Below are 18819 nucleotides of genomic sequence, written 5' to 3'. Positions count from 1 at the left end.
TACGACACTGCTTCGGTTGAGTGTTTCTCACTGGCCCAGAGTCGTCCAGGTGAGTTGTGAACCAATAGCAGAGGCAGCACTGAGGTATAACTATTTGAATTTCAGGATGTCGTGAAATGAATCCGCGAATTTTTCCGGTCTCTACAGGCTATTTACGCGCGATGTTCGGCCTCGCTCAGCAGCGCGGACAGGTTGGGAGGGGGAGCCAGCCACCTGCCGGGTGGAGGGGAGCGTCAGGGGGACGCAGGCCGCCGCCATCCTCAACTCCTCAGTGTCGAGCCGAGCAGCCAGCTTGAAGCACGTATGTACGCGACACACGGGAGCGCTTGTGTGGCGTGACGGGACAAGTGCGCGAGCGCGCGGGAGCAAGCCAGAGCGAACGAGCCGTCACCCGTCGGGACAAGACCCCTGCCACGCAGCCACAACAATGCCGTGCTCCGCCGTCACGCTGTCACTCGCCACTGTCACCGCCATCGTGGCGCTGGCTCTGCTGTCCATCGCCTTCTCCACCGACAACTGGCTCTACATCGAGGTGAAGAGGGCGCAGATACACGTGAGTGCCGCCATCTTGTCTGCCACCTGGCTCCCCCGCGAGATTGGAAACTTCGATGCACGCGTAGTACACGAACTTTGCTGAACGCTTTTTAAAACAACTTTTACGTTTTGTCTACTTACTTTAATGAATTAACATTTAATGGCTGATGCTCATCTGTAATATAAAATCACCTCGATTGTTAAAATACCTATTAAATTTCTCAGGCAAACGCTAAATTTACGTGCCAAACCTTTTTTTCTTTCCAAACTTGATGTTTTACCCAGTTGGTTTGCATAATCAGAGGTGTGTGTGTGTGTGTGTGTGTGTGTGTGTGTGTGTGTGTGTGTGTGTATTGCATTTGCGTGATGGGAACACGTACGGAAGAAAGTTATGACACATCGTACCAGGTGAATCAAATACGCGTATCTGAGTAAAACCTAAAAGTTAACCAAGTTACAAGCGCACTAAAATCGAAATCACCGAACTATGTTATCACCAATGCTACCAGCAAATAAATAAATACGAAGGTCAACTTACTCAAAATCAGTGACAAAAAATAAAAATTTGACAGCCTTGTTACCAACTTCGTAAGTAGAAAATAGTAATACCTACTACTTCAAAATTATACCGGTGCCTACGATATTAAATGTACATAATTTTAAATTTTGTTGGAGTGAGAACTAAATAAGATGATTAAGTGATAAGTAATATGAAGGAATAATGGCTAAGATTTGAATTTGTGATGGTTTATGATAAAGACCATAATACACAATGATTTTTAAATGTCTTTTGGTACCATGTAACATTTTCTGCCATGCCAAAAATATGCAGCAACATGCGATTAATTTAATAATTTAATAATTAATGCACAATAAAATCTATTAAGCGAGAATAAGCAGTATAAGCCGTGATAATGTAATAGTTTTGTGGTTTGGTAAGGTTTGGAGAGAAGCAAAAAAAGGGGGGGGGGGAATATTACTTCTTTCTGAAGCATGGAAGGAATTGCACATCAAAACACGTTCGTATGAGGCTACTTAGAATTAAGCTATTTTATATTATTAAATATTTTTTGAAATTTAGAATAAAACATTAAAAATTCCCACTAAAACCTTTAACGACATATTCCTGATTGTTAAAATACGTAATAAATCCCTCTTCCCCGAAAAATAAATAAAATTTAACCAATCGAGGGTGGAAATACAACCAACTCCAAATCTCAGTTTCTGATCAGAGCACGTGCCATAATTATGGTACCCCACGACAAAACTCAAAATAAAACTGAAGAAGCGCATAGTATAAAATCAGCATAAAACACGATGCCAAATAAAACTGTAGACACAACCCACAGAAACCTATATCATAAAATAGGTTCTGCAGTGAATTAAAGCATATGAAGTTCTTAATATTTTTTAAAATTCGATTGATATCACAAGTTCAAGGGGATAAAATGCAAAATTTGTTGTAAACAAGTATATAGAATATAGAGGTACCTATTAACCTTACATTACGCTGATTTTTTGTGCAAATCAGCATATTTTCTTTAGGGTTATACAGGTTCGTGTAAATTTAAAACTCTAGCTGCAATGTATAGTAATCTGTATTATAATTATGGAAATGTATATAACCTTAAAAGTGACTCTGTACTGTATTAATCAGCATATAAATTTTTTACTTTGGCAGTGTTTATCATAATGATATGGTGATTTATCACTTAAAAGAGTTTATGTTAAGGTGTAGAGTTAAGTAATGTGACATCGTCAGTGTTATGCGTTTATTTCACAAAGCCCTTGTCTAGTCTTCGCTGAGTTTTGTCGCACGGTACTATAATTATGGTACGGTTTTGTATATGAAGCTGGGATTCGAAGCTATCTTATCCTCAGTAGAGTCAACAATTTTATTCTGAACATATGTCAGGGCTTAAGAACAGGTTGAAGATCGTTAAACTTATTCTTTTCAAAACCAAGAATTTGTTATATAATTAACGAAATAAAAAAAAATCTCTGTATGTTACTAAATATAATATGTTCATCTTAAAATGTCCGATTCTAACACTTCGGGAAACGTCACTGATTGTCACATACAACAGGATCTCTACAGTTGTAACCCCTGACGCTTCACATTGGTCGGATTTCTCCTCGGAACCCTATCAGCGGAAGAGAGTACAGAGTAGGGATGTCGCGTGTAGCGGTCGCAGTGGTGGATCCAAGGAAGGGGGGGGGGGGGGGGGCACCAGGGGCAAGTGCCCCCCCCCCCGAAAAACCAGTTGTCTGCTACATTAATATTGCCGACAAAAATGATTGTTTCTGAAACCAATAAGATATTTTAATATAGTTAATTAATTTCTTGTAGAATCATAAAATCTGGTGGTTGGGTGTTATGTGTAGCGTGAGCAGATTAAATACAAATTTAGTAATTTTAAACTATTTTTTTCTCTGGCTTCTCTGAAATCCTAGAGTGCCCCCTCCGAGGTGAACCTCTGGATCCGCCACTGAGCGGCCGTGACTGTAGCTTGTCTCAGGGCCGAGACACAACCCACGACAATGTCTCGTCGCGCTGTTGTCGCGAGTCACGTCTCGCTGCGAGTAACGGCCTCGCTCTGTAGATGGCGACATACCGCGGACAAGTCGCCGCCTATTGAGGAGCGACACGCCTAGCGCCGCTCGTAACAGCTACACGCGGTTAGCGCGACAGCTACACTCTACGAAATAACCTGTTAATGCAACCTTAGTCTTAGAGTCCACCGCGAAATGACGAACAAAACAAGAAGCCCCACTATTTTAATGCACCGAAGTAGGGCACCGCCCAGTTTCTGTGTGTTCAACAATATTATATTAATGTGCAGAATATATTTAAAAAAAAATCCAGAATACATATTTTATTTTTTAAATTTTTTGAAACATCACATGTCATTTTGCTTATTTAGATGGATGTATAATGAATGGATCGTGGCAATCAAATATGAGCTAATTTGGTTTCTCTGAGCATAAATCATTTTACAAATTTGTTTAAATTGAAAATGATCAATGTCTCACAGTAAATACTAATAATACCCACTTTAAAAAACGAGAAAAAAAATAACGAAATAAAATAAGCTTTTTATTAAGAAAAAATTAAAAATCTTAATTCTTACAGTTTCATGCTCGAAAACACATACGTAAATAATTTGATTATATAATCTCTCGCCCCCACATTCTGTTTTGATGTCTCTCCGTAATACGACCTTTGTGAAGCTTTGGGGTTACAATGTCACTATAAGCGACAAAGGTTTTGCGATTTAGCGATTTTGATGTCGCTGGTCGCTACTTGTCGCAGGGACAAAATCTGTCGCTGCTCCCACTACTGTCGCGGAGGAAAGTAGCCCAGCCGCCTGGTCCAGCCCACTTGTGAATGGCCACGAGAACTGTTCAGCAAACACCGACAATCTGCACTCGTTTGAAAATAAATCACACGGAATAACTTAAGCTATCTTCAAACACTGGCCCTCAGTATCTGTGGCACGTCTACATAATTAGATTAACACTTCGCGACTTACCTTCTGAATGAGTATGTGTGTGACTGGAACTAATGTTATGCCATATTATTTTTTCTTATATTGGCAACATTCTAGGTTTTGCCGTTAATTTAATTGCTGCATGTTTTTGCCTATATAATGTAGAATAATATGTATTTTTTTATTTTGTAATTTTTAACACGTGACATTTTTTTTCCATTTAACTAGCGCTAAAGTTTTTTTTTTTAGTATATTAGTATATTTCCTTTATCTTCGCCACCTACAAAGACTTTGAATATATCTATGATAATATTATAAACGCGAATGTGTGTTTGTCGGTTTGTCCCTTCACGCAGCAACGGAGGAAAGGATCAACATGATTTTTTTCGCATATAAATATTTTGTGGGACGGGATTCCATCCTTAAGGGAGTGAAAAATGGGTAAATTCATTTTTATAATAGAAAGTCATGGGAGGTAGGTTATAAACACACATTGTGTCATTTCTCTATGTCCGCCACACGGTCATACAGTAAGGTCTGGAAAGTTCCTGTCCTCCTTGGCGAAACCCAGCCGCTTAAAACTGCTAATAACAGTTTAGTTTAGAACTTCGTCAATAGATGGCGTTGCCTTGAATTTGTAACGCGCTATCGTCTGGTGCGTTCGTCACGTCTTGCCTAGGGGTTGCCTGCCTTCCCACAACATGAAGCTGAAGATTGGCGTCCCTGTTTCGTTGATGCGTAGCTTTGATGCACCGAGATTGACGTCAGTATAAAAAATTAAGGGGAAAAAATTATGAGTTGCTGAATCGAGTTTATGTCGTGATACACATAAATGATATTGTAAAGTATATTGTACTAATCATACGAATGATCACTTGTCCATCGAGTAACGATCACAACGGGATGAGAAAAACCATCTTACTCGATCACAACATGATTCTGCAAGAGGGCATCAAGCCTTATTAAAAAAAAAAAAAAATTGGTTGTCTGTAAAGTCGGTTTACGGACGATAGTTTAACGTGACAACGTCATAACAAAACATTGATGAAATTATTGCATACTTTTATGAATAAAATTGAATCATTTTTATTGAATTATCACTATTTTGTATGGATACAAAGAAGGATTGAAATGAAATCTACAATTTAATTGATAAATATACTTTTATTTGCACTCATTAATTCAAATATGTTTATTACTTTAACGAAGAGATTATTTTAACTATAACTTTTATACATGTTTGCTATTTAACTTCTTCCAATCTGTGTTATTCTGTTAAGGATAGGACGACGATAGGAAAAGTAGGAAACGAATGGGAGTGTTTCAAGTTTAATGTGCCTCGAAGAAGTCAAATCGATGGTTGTTCCAATCGAGTGGAAGAGAGATAGATGCGGCGCAAGCGTACAATGTGCGTAACGGGACATTGTGCGTTACGGGACATTTTTTTCGTGCGTGCAGCCGGCGTTCATCGATTTATTAGATGTCACGTCAAAAAAAAAATTATTTAAAACAAATTGAACAACATCAAATTTTTATTCAGATGTTTAATAAACGTGAAGGACTCGAAGCGACCAGCGAAGACGCAGGCGAGTGAAGGCAGAAGGGTCGCTCTGGGGTCTGTGAGACCCGCCTCCCTTGATGATTACAGGATTGTTGTTTCTGCCCCGGGTGATTGGGGCCGGGTAGGGGGTTGCTGTCGAGGGGGAAGGGGGAAGAGACCGCATTCCTCGGCAGACGCGGCTGAAGGCCTTGGACTGGCGGCGCGTGCCTTCAGGCCTGAAGGCCTTCAGCCCCGGACCATGCGCCCGGCGCGAGTAGACTGGCGTCCGAGTCCTGCGCACAAGCGCCTTCTGCAAGTCCACACTTGTTCACCCATTCATCCAACATATCTTTACTCAGCGCCGCAGCCAGGTTTTTGTGAATCGAGTATAACTAGAGACCTGAAAAATTCGCGGATTCAATTCGTGAAATGCTACAATTCATATGATTATACCTTAGTGCTGCTTTTGCCATTGGTTCACTGTTAATCGGGAGTAATGAGGGCCAATTAGAGACCCTAACTCATAGAAGTGTTGAATCACAGCCTGCCCAGTCAAGACGATTCACAAGTCAACAGCCAATGAACAGTTGGCATTTGCCCCGAGTGTGCAGAGGATAGTGGAGTCTATCCTGGAGGTCATTGTACCCGCGAATTTTTCCGGTCTCTAAGTATAACTGTTATCTTTAAAAGATTTGTGCAATGGGAGCGCATGACTTGATGTAAGTTTTTGGACATACGCCATTGCTAAGAATTTTTTCTGTTGAAGAAAAACAGAAAAACAGAAAACAGAAAAAATTCTTAGCAATGGCGTATGTCCAAAAACTTACATCAAGTCTAAGTATAACTATTACAACATTTTTTATGAATAAGTTTTATTTTTGATCGAGCTTTAAAAGAAAATGGACAGACTAAAAATTTGAACGCCTATTAGACTGCAACAAGGCACACCCGCACCAGAGGTTTCTCCTCGTGATTGGCGGTTGTCTGCGAGAGAAGTCGTTGCCTTGCTTGACCGAGCCACTCAGGACTATAGTTTGCTTCCGCACTGAATAGACTGTGATTGGTGTTGTAACAATCGACATGTACCTGAAATAAAATCACCCAATCACGAAACGCAGACGATGCTACAGTGTTTTGAATTTCAGATAATCTCGGAATCTTTTCGTGAAATATGAATGACCCTACATATTAGACAATCAGACTAAATCATATTGACATTAGGCCACAATGTACAGCACTGCAAAAAGAAAGGCGCCTTCATTCTCTAAGCTTCAAACTCGATCCAGCTACGTTAATGAGTCGCCCATTTAAAAATAAAATTAAAAAAAAAACAATGAGAGAAGTAAATTTCAACTCATGTTTGCTAACTTGCGTTTGTTTTTAAATATATTTTAGCCAGTTATAATTTATATTTCAATGGACACATTCATTTGCCAGACAGCAAAGAAAATAAAAACTTGAGGGGAAAATGGGCTCGTGCGTTAGGAGTTAAATTTATTAGTATGATAAAAAAAAAACTAAATTAAATTTTGCATGCAAATAATTAATATAAATAAAAAATAATACAAGGACTGAGGTGATGGATAACTTGAATGATGATAAACATTCCAGCCTCCATAGAAATAACGGAATGTCGCATGTGTCTGATTATCAGTGTACAGTATTTTGACGTGATAACGTCTTATAAATCGATGAACGCCGGCTGCACGCACGAAAAATTGTCACGTTCCGTCTGAGCCGAGCGTGCAAGAACCGGCCAACCACCGTGCGAGAAAATCTTCTATAATTAGAGACCCGGAGAATTCGCGGGTTCAATGACCTCCAGGATAGACTCCAATATCCTCTACACTCTCGGGCAAATGCCAACTGCTCATTGGCTGCTGACTTGTGAGTCGTCTCGACTGGGGTGGCCTGTGATTCGACACTTCTATCAGTGAGGGTCCTCTAATTGGCCCTCAGTCCTCCAGATTAACAGCGAACCAATGACATAAGCAGCACTATGGTATAATTATTTTAATTTTAGCATAACACTAAATGAACCCGCGAATTTTTCGGGTCTCTATCTATAATATCAAACAGGTTAAGGCAGGCTTTTTAAACTAATTGTTCGTGATTATATTTAAACAAATTATTTAAATTAAATTTGAAAAAAAAAACTGTAAATAATATTTGAAAATTTAAAAGTATGCAATTATTCATCAATGTTTTGTTATGACGTTATCACGTAAAATTATCGTCCGTAAACCGACTTTACAGACAGCCCCCTTTTTTTTTATTGATAAATTTAATAAATTGCTTGCAATTGCAATTTTTATTTTCCGTTCCACGCGTGTGGAGTGTAGGAGTGTGTAACAAGAGCCTCGAGGCTGAACTAGGGGCTGCAAACACCTGGCCAGCGGCAGCGGTCACGGCCCGGCGGTCTGCTCCGTTTTCTCGTCACACTTTCCCGTCGTTATCTCCCCCCCTCCCTCCCTCCCTCCCTCCATCCCATGACACGCACACGCCAGTGCGTCCGCACGAGAGCACACCAGGGTCCAACCAGGGGATTATCCATACAGAGGCCCTACGCTCAGCTTATTCCACATAAAGTACAATTCCTAGGGGCAGGCATTTTTCGCGAATAAATCTGAACGCCTATTAGACTGCAACCAGTTATACTCACACCAGCGGTTTCTTCCTCGTGATTGACGGATGTCTGCGAGAAAAGTCGTTGCCTTATTTGACCTAGCCACTCAGGACGTGCATTGCTTCCGCACTGACTCACTGTGATTGGGGTTTTAACAATCGATATTTACCTGAAAGAAACTCACCCAATCACGAGACACAGACAATGCTTCCAACTAGTCTCGGAATCTTTTCGCGAAATATGCATGCCCCTATACATATACTATTCCGTTTGCACCAGTTGTTAATTCACATTCAAAGCTGAAGTACTCGGCGTTGGCCGAGCTGGACACATTGTAATATAAGGAACATCCCTACGGGAAATTTTGGTTTTTAAATTCCCATTGATTGCACAATCTAGGTGCATCAAGGCTACGTCGATCTTCAGCTTCATTTTGTGGGAAGGCAGGTAATCCCTAGGCAAGACGTGACGGACGCAACAAACGATAGCGAGTTACTAATTGAAGGCAACGCCATTTATTGACGAGGCTATAATCTAAATTGTTATTAGCGCTTTTAGTTCGCTAGCAGCCGCGAGCTTCACTAAGCGGATGGGTTTCGCCAAGGAGAAGGATATGAAGTTGCTAGACCTTATTATATGATCGTTTAACGGTCATAGAGAAATGACAAAAACTCTTTTTTTTGTCTATGACCTACCTCCTTTTGGATAATCTTTGCTCCTTTTAATATATATCCTAAAAATGAATTTACCCATTTTTCATTCCCTTAGGTAAGGAATTTCATAATTATATGTAGTAGATGTACTCGAAGTCATCACCCAGCTAAACAGGTTGTTATCATTTGTTTCGTTTTATTAAATTATTTCAATCCACGAAAAAAAAAATATATATATATAATATGACAATATTGAGTTTTCACACTCAATTACAACCACATAAATTAATAGCAAACTACTTGAGTATCTACCTTTGTTTTTTAAGGTGTATGGAGGGGCGCACAGCTGTATGATTCGCAAAGAAGGCCGGCGAAATTTCACAAGTTTTGGCGAGGGGGGGGGGGAGGGGGGGGGGGAGATGTGGCCAGAGAGTTTTGTATGTGGGGTTAACACAAGTCATCTCTGGATAGGGTGCTTGCATGTTGTATACTGCCTATATGTTGGCCTCTAAGCATGCGGTAAGCTGAAAACTTTAAAATATACGGAAAGTTTTCCAGAAAGCATAATTTTGACGTTTGCGTTTATCGAAGACGTTTCCCAGTGATGAATTTTCAAGCGCAATGGGTCCCCCCCCTCCCGGATCAACGCCCTTGGGTATGTGAATGTGTTTAGTTTTTAAGTTTTGTTATAAACCTGTTAATTTTTTTTTAAATTGAAAATGGTTTACTTGGTAAAATATAAAGTAACAATATTCAGGAATATTTTAGTAACTAAAGTTTTAAATCAAATACAAGCTGTAAAACGCTTTTCAAAACGATGACATTTCTTTACGATTAAAAGCGTGATTTAAACGAAGTGATTTTTTTAGAATAAAAAACAGAGGATTTTTTAAGTAACTTATTTTTAAATAGAATATATAAATAAATTTTAATGAAACGTCTAATTCCACTCTAATAACAATAGTTTACTTAATGTTTCTTGTGAATTACAGGAACAAAATAATTATTTACTGATCAAGATATTATCAATTAAATTAATCTGAATCAGTTTACCCAATTAAATACTCCTCCATAGTTAAATTAATTAGTGAATTGTAGTAAAAATGTAAAAAAAAAAGAGGAAATAAAATTATTATTTTAAAATAATCGTATTTTCTGGGGAATCCCCGACTGTTCTGTATATGTCCATTCCGTAGGTAACACCCATTATATGGAGAATACGATTCCTGTGGGGAAATACCCTTTCTGTGGTTAAGACCCAGTCAGATGTGCAGATCTGCTGGACTTCAGTTCTTTGATGTTATAACTTTTCTGGTTCAACATGAGTGGCAGAAAGCGGGATGTTGCACGGCTTACATTTTAACACGCTGTAATCCCAAATAACTAGTGTAATAATTAGAGACTGGAAAAATTCGCGATTTCGATGACCTCTAGGACAGACTCCACAATCCCCTACACACTCAGGCAAATGCCACCTTCTCATTGGCTACTGACTCGTCACACCTGCCAACTGGGACGCTTGCGAATCGATACTTATTTGGTTGAAGGTTTTTCTTTGGCTCAATAGTCCTTCAGATAAACTGTGAGTCAATTACAGAAGCAATATAAAGATACAGTTGTTTGGATTATAGCTAGAGACCTGTAAAATTCGCGGATTCATTTCGCGATAGGATAGAGTCCAAATACTTTTGACATTATTTTGCTTCAGTGATTGGGCCACAGTTTACCTGAAGGACTCTGGGCCAATGAAAAATCTTTAACAGAAGAATTAGCGAATCACGATCATTCCAGTCAACAGGTGTTACGAGTCGGTAACCAATCAGCAGATGTAATTTGCACGAGTGCATAGAGGATCATGGAGTCTATCCTTTAGGGATTTGAAATCGCGAATTTTACAGGTCTCTAATTATAGCATATCATGAAATGAACCCACGAATTTTTCCCGGTCTCTAGTAATAACAAGAAGTCGGTTCAAAGCAAACACAATCAGGTGCTAGAAGCGTGACGACGTGTGTGTTCGTGTTGCAGCAATACGCCAAGAAGCTGGGAGACCAGGACTCGCTGATAGATAACCTCAACAACAAGTACTACTACTACACCCGCACCAAGGGCCTCTTCAGGATCTGCTACCCCAAGGAGCGGCCGCAGTCCGGTAGGTCCGCCCCCCCTCCTTGTGGCCGACCCAGTCACACGACCATGGCATGCGTAGGGGCAGGCAATTTTCGCGAAAAAAAATAATTCTGAACGCCTATTATTAGAGAACTGCAAAATTCGCGGTTTCGATGGCCTTCAGGATAGACTGCACATACCCCTGTACACTCGGGCAAATAACGCAAGTTCATTGGCTGCCGACTTGTAAGTCGTCTCAGCTGGTTTGTCTGTGATTCGATCCTTCTTTGGTTGAGGGTTTATAACTGGTTGAGATTCGTCCAGATGAACAGTAAGCCAATAGCAAAATTATCTAAGAGGTATTTGTGTTTGAATTCTAGCCTATCGCCGAATGAATCCGCGAATTTTACAGGTCTCTACCTATTATTAAAGACCTAAAAATTCGCGGGTTCATTTCGTTTTATGCTAAAATTCAAATAATTATACCTTAGTGCTGCTTCTGTCATTGGTCCACTGTTAATCTGGAGGACTGAGGGCCAATTAGAGACCCTCACTCATAGAAGTGTCGAATCACAGGCCACCCAGTCGAGACGACTCACAAGTCAGCAGCCAATGAACAGTTGGCATTTGCCCGAGTGTGTAGAGGATATTGGAGTCTATCCCGGAGGTCATTGAACCCGCGAAATTTTCCGGTCTCTACCTATTAGACTGCAACAAGGTCTAGCAGCACCAGAGGATTCTCCCTTTTGGATTGGCGGCCGTCTGCGCGCCCGAGCCACTCAGGACGCGTTTGCTTCCGCGCTGAATTACTGTGACTGGTGTTGTAACAGTCGACACGTACCTGAGAGAAACTCATCCAGTCACGAAACACAGACGATGCTACAGTGTTTTAACTTTCAGCTAGTTTCTGTAATCTTTTCGCGAACTATGTATGCCCCTAGCTATATGCCTAGGGCCATAGAAACTGGAAAAATGTGCGTTTTCAATTACCCTTGGCATAAACTCCGCGATTCTCTTTGTATACCCGGGGAAAATTACACCTGCTCGTTTGCTACTGACTCGTTACACCCTGTTACCCGGGATGATTGTGATTCGAGGCTTCGTTTTGTTGAGTGGTTTTACTGGATCAGAGTCCTTCAGATGAACTGTGGCCCAATCGCAGAAGTGGTAACACATATTCGTATCGTGTTCCATCGCGTAATGAATCCGGGAAGTTTACCGGTCCGTGCGTTGGCAGCGCGGGCCGTGTGTGCCACGAGCGGCCGTGCTCGTGTAAGTGGGTCGCGGGCCGCTGGAGGCCCGCTTCACACGGTCACGCTTCCCGCGCCGGGACAAGCTCTGCCGCCGCGCCTCGAGCGGTGGTTGGTCCGCGCCCGAACAATTCTGCTGCCATCAGTAGAGACCTGAAAAATTCGCGGGTTCATTTCGTGTTATGCTAAAATTCAAATAATTTTACCTTATTGCTGCTTCTGCCATTGGTCCACTGTTAATATGGAGTACTCAGGGCCAATTAGAGACCCTCACTCATTGAAGTGTCGAATCACAGGCCACCCAGTCGAGACGACTCACAAGTCAGCGGCCAAATGAACAGTTGGTATTTGCCCGAGTTTGTAGAGGATATTGGAGTCTATCCTGGAGGTCATTGAACCCGCGAATTTTTCCATCACAGCTCATTCAACAGTCAGAACCTGTGGGCGGCCCGTGTCCTTATCCTCACGTTGTCGCACGGAAAACCACCATGTCCGACTGTGATGCCCCACTATTTGCATATCTTGGGGGGACAAGGAGATACAATCAACTCTATGCGATGATTCTTGACGCGGGAGCCAGTGCACCGCGAGGGAGATCCGGGTGCTCCGCCCTGTGTCTCCCCTCACTGGCGGCCGACTTCTTCCAAGAAAGCATCGAGAAGCTTGTGTTTTACCATGTGACAACTGCCTCGATCGTTTTGGCGATTATGTAGAAAAAATAATTAAGACCCTGCTGAACTTCTGGCAGTAAAATTATAATGTTATGTTTATTTATATTTTTATGGCACATCGGAGATTGAAAAAACAGCCATATATATATATATAAATTCCGTACCATGTACACTATTAAATACATTCTAATTTATTGTAAAACCATAAATTATGATCTACAACTTTCGTCTGGAATAATTTTTTTATACGACAAACTATTACTTAACAGGGTGTAAAGTAACAGGGATTGAATGAAAAAACAAATAAATAAATCTCTTATTAATTGAAATATTAAATCCGTTCAAATTGTTAGACCTTTAGACCTTATAAATATTATGAAAAACTTCTGACTGAAACAATGCTTGATAGAACTAGACACTGGTGAATGAGCCCGGGCCGACAGGGCGTGGCGCGAGGGCTTCCTGGCCGCGCCGCCAACACACGCCCTCGGCTGTCGCGCTGCATTGTGGGTCCCCGCCGCACACTCACAGGCCTCCACACCTCGCTGCCCGGGGGAAGCCTTCATTTCACAGACGAGAGAGCCACACCCGAAGTTCCCCCAAGTTCATGCTAGCTTTATTTTTTTCCCCCGTTCTATCTCATTGTATAAACCGGCGTGGCATTAAATTTTTCTGTCGATTAGGATAGGTCAGCTACATTATAAATACTTTAAAACATCGCGGATGGTTGGTCATATTAGGTAAGTATAGCTACATTAAAAAAAAATACAGTAAAATCATTTTATGGTTGCTTAGCAAATAACTTTTTAATATGTAGCTATTCAGGACCGTTTACACGATTACACAGTATCTTTAATGTAGCTATCCTAACCAAATCAACCGTCCACAATGTTGTAAAGTATTTATAATGTAGCTAACCTAACCTAATTGACCATCAGTATCAGTATCAGTAACATTTTTGTTTACAATCAACGAACAAAAAAAAAAAAAACCGAAGATGCACGATCGGGGGTTTTGGCTCTCTGGTCCGTGAAAAGAAGGCTTCCCGACCCAGCACAGTCGCCGCCTCAGCCCCAGAAGAGTTATGAGGATCTCTCCTCCTTATTGATAACCCAGCCTTCATATCCTATAAGGATTTGCAGGCTGGGGCCCCCATGGGCACGGATACGGACACGCCGTATACGCAAAATGGAAAGGCGTTAGAGGTGCGGCTATGCCCAGAGACTGGGGCTACCTCAGCCCCAGACAGTTGGCCGTGTCCCGAGCCACAGTCGCTCGGTCTCCGCGGCGAACCAAGGACGGGACCCGGGGGCCGCAGGTATGTGTGTCGCCTCGCCACCCGGGTATCGCCCGGACGTGACGCGCCGCGACGTCGTCCAGGAATGCGGCCGGCCGTGTCCTGCTCGATAAGACACCCCCCCCCTCCTGCCCACCCCCTCGCTCCTGGACGCCGCGGACAACACGCGCCGAACACTAAGGCCGGGTTTATAGAAAACGCAAGAACGCAGGACGCGACAACCGGAAGAAATTCACAGTCGTTTATAAAAAAAAAACGCAAGGACGCCGGCCATCGCCAACGTCAAAAAATAAAATTTCAGGAATAGGTCATGATTATTTTTAAAATCTTTGTTGTACTTATCGTACAGGCAGGGAATTTTTTTTTGGATAAGCTAAACAAGAAATTCATCAGCATCCTCCATTGCGCTGTATTCACTAGAAGAATGCCAGCCCAAAACATAAATAAAGAAACACAAGCGTAACGATTAATTACAATCGCAGAGCCTTCTATATGCATTACATGACAGTTTCAGTTTCCACATACTAAAGCAACCAGTATAGAAGGCCGAAACGCAAGGAGAAAACGCAAGAAGTAGAAAGTTGAACAACTTCTGCGTTGCGTTCTTGCGTTATTGCGTGTCTTGCGTTTTTTTTATAAACGTGCTGGTAGAAGAGTTAAGGTTGGACTTTTACGGTAGTTGCGTTTCTTGCGTTTCTGCGTTCTTGCGTTTTCTATAAACCCGGCCTAAAGCCCACCCCACACGGTACAATATTTTCTACTAGTTTGCTTACTAGAACGCTTACTGGTTTCTGTACTGTGTAGGCTACAAGCTGAAACACTAGGTGCGCTACAAGTTTCTGCTGCACACGATTCTAGCTGCCTTACTAGTTTTGTTAAGAGAATATTCTCCACAACAAATTTTTATTATGATAATTCACATATTTTACTGCATACAAACAAGGCTCTTCTTTGTATGCATTTATTAAAACGAGGAGTTGGTCACTATTCCACTTCTTTCCGTCCATGTTTATCACGACATGCGCGCTTAAAAGTGTAAACAACCCCTCGTGCTGTTTTCGTGAGTTCTGATCGGCCACTCCTAATATTGGAACACACCAAGCAACGAAAATAGGACGCAGTCTATTACGCAAAACAAGTAGCCCAACTCGTACAGCTACTAGTATCCAGTTTGAATTCGAGTGAAGAAACTAGTAGTAGAGCCAGTACGACTCCTAGCTTACAATATTGTAAGGAATATTGTACCGTGTGCGGCGGGCTTAACTTACAACGAAGCGTTCATCTTCTCTCCGTGACGTTGTAATCGTTTACAATTTCACTGCATAGTTCCTCTGTTTTTACAACCGCGTTCCACCGGAGGACCACGCAAAATAATTGCGAGGGATTAATGCACGAAACTGTCCGAACCCACAAGTCACAGCACCTGTCCTATGGTGCCGAACACGAATTGTATGCACGGCATATACCCATTGTTAGGGACCGGAAAAATTCGCGGGTTCAATGACCTGTAGGATGAACTCCATAGTTCCACGTACACTCGGGGTCAAACGCCACCCGCTCATTGGCTGCTGCCTTGTGAGACGTTCCAGCGTAGCAGCCTGTGATTCGATAAAGCTTTGGTCGGGCGTTTCTCATTGGCCCAGAGTCATCCAGGTGAGTTGTGAGCCAATAGCAGAGGCAGCACTGAGGCATAACGATTTGTATTTTAGCCTATCGCGAAATGAATTCGCGAATTTTTCCGGTCTCTACCCATTGTTCGTGTTCTCGTTGAAGTCAACCGCACAACCTACTCACATTATGTGAACAAAGGAGAGAACTGAACAATCAAAATGGCGCCCGGTAACAGCATCTTTATGGTCAGTGTCGCCAACATCTCAATGGTTAAATTCCCTTGTAAACACCAGTTACACAACAGTAATCTATACTAATATTATAAAGCTGAAGAGTTTGTTTGTTTGTTTGTTTGAAAGTGCTAATCTCAGGAACCACTTGTCCGATTTGAAAAATTCTTTCAGTGTTGGATAGTACATTTATCGAGAAAGGCTATAGGCTATATTATCAATAACATTAGGGATCCTTACTAAAAGTCCAATTTAGAATCAAATGCGTTGGAGAGGGTTAGATACAACATGCAGTACACGTACGAAGTGTGTGTTGACAATGCCGCAGGCGCTAGAAGTTTATTTCCTATTGCCTATTAACATTTTTGCCACACACTAGATGCCTTATCATTCTTAATTTTCCCATACAAGTAAAAAAACACCCGTGTGATATTAACAACGAAGCAATCAGTACCCTCAAAAGAGTTCAATTAGTATTTAAATACTTTTTATCACTTTAAATCGCAAACCTAAACTATTGTTTTTTTTCCCTTTCTCTGTGTTTAATTTGTTTTTTATTGCCCTTTTTTTTCAAGTATATATATTTTACAGACTTGAAACTTCACAGTAATGTTCCTTATGTTACACAGGATGACATTTTCCGAAAATTAGATCCCATGGGTGGTTAAAACCAGGCAACAGTGGGTACTTTGTCTGCATGAGAACAGGATTTTGCATTGTTCATGCCTTCTGCGTCTCTATGGCAACGGGCATCGCGCGGCAGTGGCGTACCCACAAGGAGGGGCATGTATAATGAGCGGCGCAAGAGTGATATGCCTGTAGACTGCCGTAGCGAAGTACGGGTACATCAGTTGTACGTTGCGTGCACGAGTCGGGAAACCATCGGTGCTATTCATTTTCTCTCCGGTACATTATACAGCATTGTAATAAATTTTCACTGAATTTTTTTTATTTACCATTACTGTAAATGGGAGATGTTCCTTAATTTTTTTCCATTAGTATAGCCGTGCGAAGCCGGGTCGGGCAGCTAGTACTGTATATTATTGGCAACTAATGACTCTTACCCTTTAATTACATTTCAGCAGGTGTGTAAGCCAATTTCTAGATAAATACAAATTAGTTTTCCGTTTATCTTTGTTTATTTAGTTTACGTTCCAGTTCGTTTTATAAATAAGTAATATATTGCTATGATTTATTATTCTGTTTTTAATATGCAATGTTAATGAAGAGAAATATAAATGTTTAATGCGTTTAATTGAAAGGAAAGGCATTAACTTAACCACAATAAAGTTAGTAAAAAAAATTAAATAAATGACGCACAATGTGTGTATAACTATGTTCTAAATAAAATGTTAATATATTGACAAGCGCTTCAGCGAACATTTGCGACGAAATAGAGAAAAACAACAAGGAATTTTGAAGTACCAGACTGCCTTATCAAGTATCAAAATTAATAAGAATATTCAGCAGTCAAAGAGTGAATGTTCTTGAAGAATCTTTCGGAACAACATCACCTTATCCTGGACAGAGTTTATAGTCTGCAAAGCAACGTTCAGTTATTCTCACGCTCATTGCAGGACGCCTGTACTTAATAGTGCGTGGAGTCCCTCCGCGCGGACGAAGTGAAACTTCGTAATGTGGAAATGAAAATAGGAAGGGGTAGAAATTGATTTTTAGTGAAATCATATTGTATCAAATCAAACTAAAATAAATCATGAAATCATTCAACGATAAAAGCTGTTTATTTAATTAAGCGGACGGGTTCGCCCCAAGGAGAAAATTGACGCGGCGAGACCTCGTGGACATAGAGAAATGACACACACTCACTATTTATGTGTCTATGAAACGCGCATTCACTCTCGCTCTTTCTCTTTCTATTCCCCCTCCCCAGGAGCGTTAAACGTTTAACGCAACCTTGTTGGAAGTCGCATTAGAAGTTTCACTTAAAAAAAAAAAAAACCTCAGTTCTCATTGTCGTAGGCAATACCGAACGAGTTTCCCGCACTGCGAACGTGAACAAAGTAAAAAAGTGTATCGAACAGTCCAGTTGTCAAGCATTTCACTTCCTGTTTGAATGCAATAAGGCGCAAGGCTGACTACGTGACTACGTCACGTGATGGAGATGTTCAAGTGTACATGACGTCTCGATCCCTGGAGTCGTAAGAACTATGCGAGCGCAAGTGGAGATGTGTACAGCTGGTACTGTCACGCAGGAATTGCGCAGGACTTTCACGGCCATTGTCTGAAGTAGCTTTGCTTCTTGGGTTGTAGCCGCGTCACCTTGGCGAATAGTTCACCAACGTTTCGGCTCGACAGTGCATTCGCCATCATCAGGGAGCAGTAGGTAACTGCTCTTTGATGATGGCGACTGCAATGTAACTGATGTTTTCTGATGATGGCGACTGCAATGTCGACCGAAACGTCGGTGAACTATTCGCCAAGGGCACGGCTACAACCCAGAAGACGAGCTACTTCTGTCACACAGGAACTCTATGCTGCAGACGTTTTCACTTGACACAGTTACAGGAGACTTATCGCCGGGAAATGCTACTGTTTACTTTCTGCTCACGTCCGTTTAGCGGCTGTTCCCCTTTTTTTGGCTCCGATTAACGGAACGTGTTATTTACGCACTTGAAAGGAAAAAATCAGAACACAGTTATCTTTGGTGATGATTTGTGGTAGCACTCAATACACAGGGAGCTCCACGCTGATGACAGCCACGATGGTACCACGGTGATGTGCTGTGGTGACTGTGAAAGGAACATCATAAACACCCGGTCCTGCACCCCGGCAATTTTTTTTTCTTC

The 18819-nt window shown here is 41.4% G+C and overlaps 1 protein-coding gene across 2 annotated transcripts in view; it reads left to right on the top strand.

Annotated features, from left to right (window-relative positions):
• The first annotated feature begins 273 nt into the window (after positions 1-273).
• The window catches only part of LOC134538107 (uncharacterized), a 73020-nt gene continuing 54474 nt past the window's right edge, over positions 274-18819 (top strand). For both annotated transcript variants that reach the window (XM_063379132.1, XM_063379131.1), the window contains exons 1-2: positions 274-553; positions 10873-10996. In XM_063379132.1, coding sequence (XP_063235202.1) covers positions 428-553; positions 10873-10996 — 250 coding nt within the window. In that variant the 5' untranslated portion in view covers positions 274-427. The remainder of the gene's footprint in view (positions 554-10872; positions 10997-18819) is intronic.

This window comes from Bacillus rossius, chromosome 13 (genome assembly GCF_032445375.1).
Source record: "Bacillus rossius redtenbacheri isolate Brsri chromosome 13, Brsri_v3, whole genome shotgun sequence".
In the NCBI taxonomy this organism is placed as follows: domain Eukaryota; kingdom Metazoa; phylum Arthropoda; class Insecta; order Phasmatodea; family Bacillidae; genus Bacillus; species Bacillus rossius.
The sequence above is the reverse complement of the archived record's forward strand: the minus strand, read 5'-3'. Positions and strand labels throughout refer to the sequence as shown.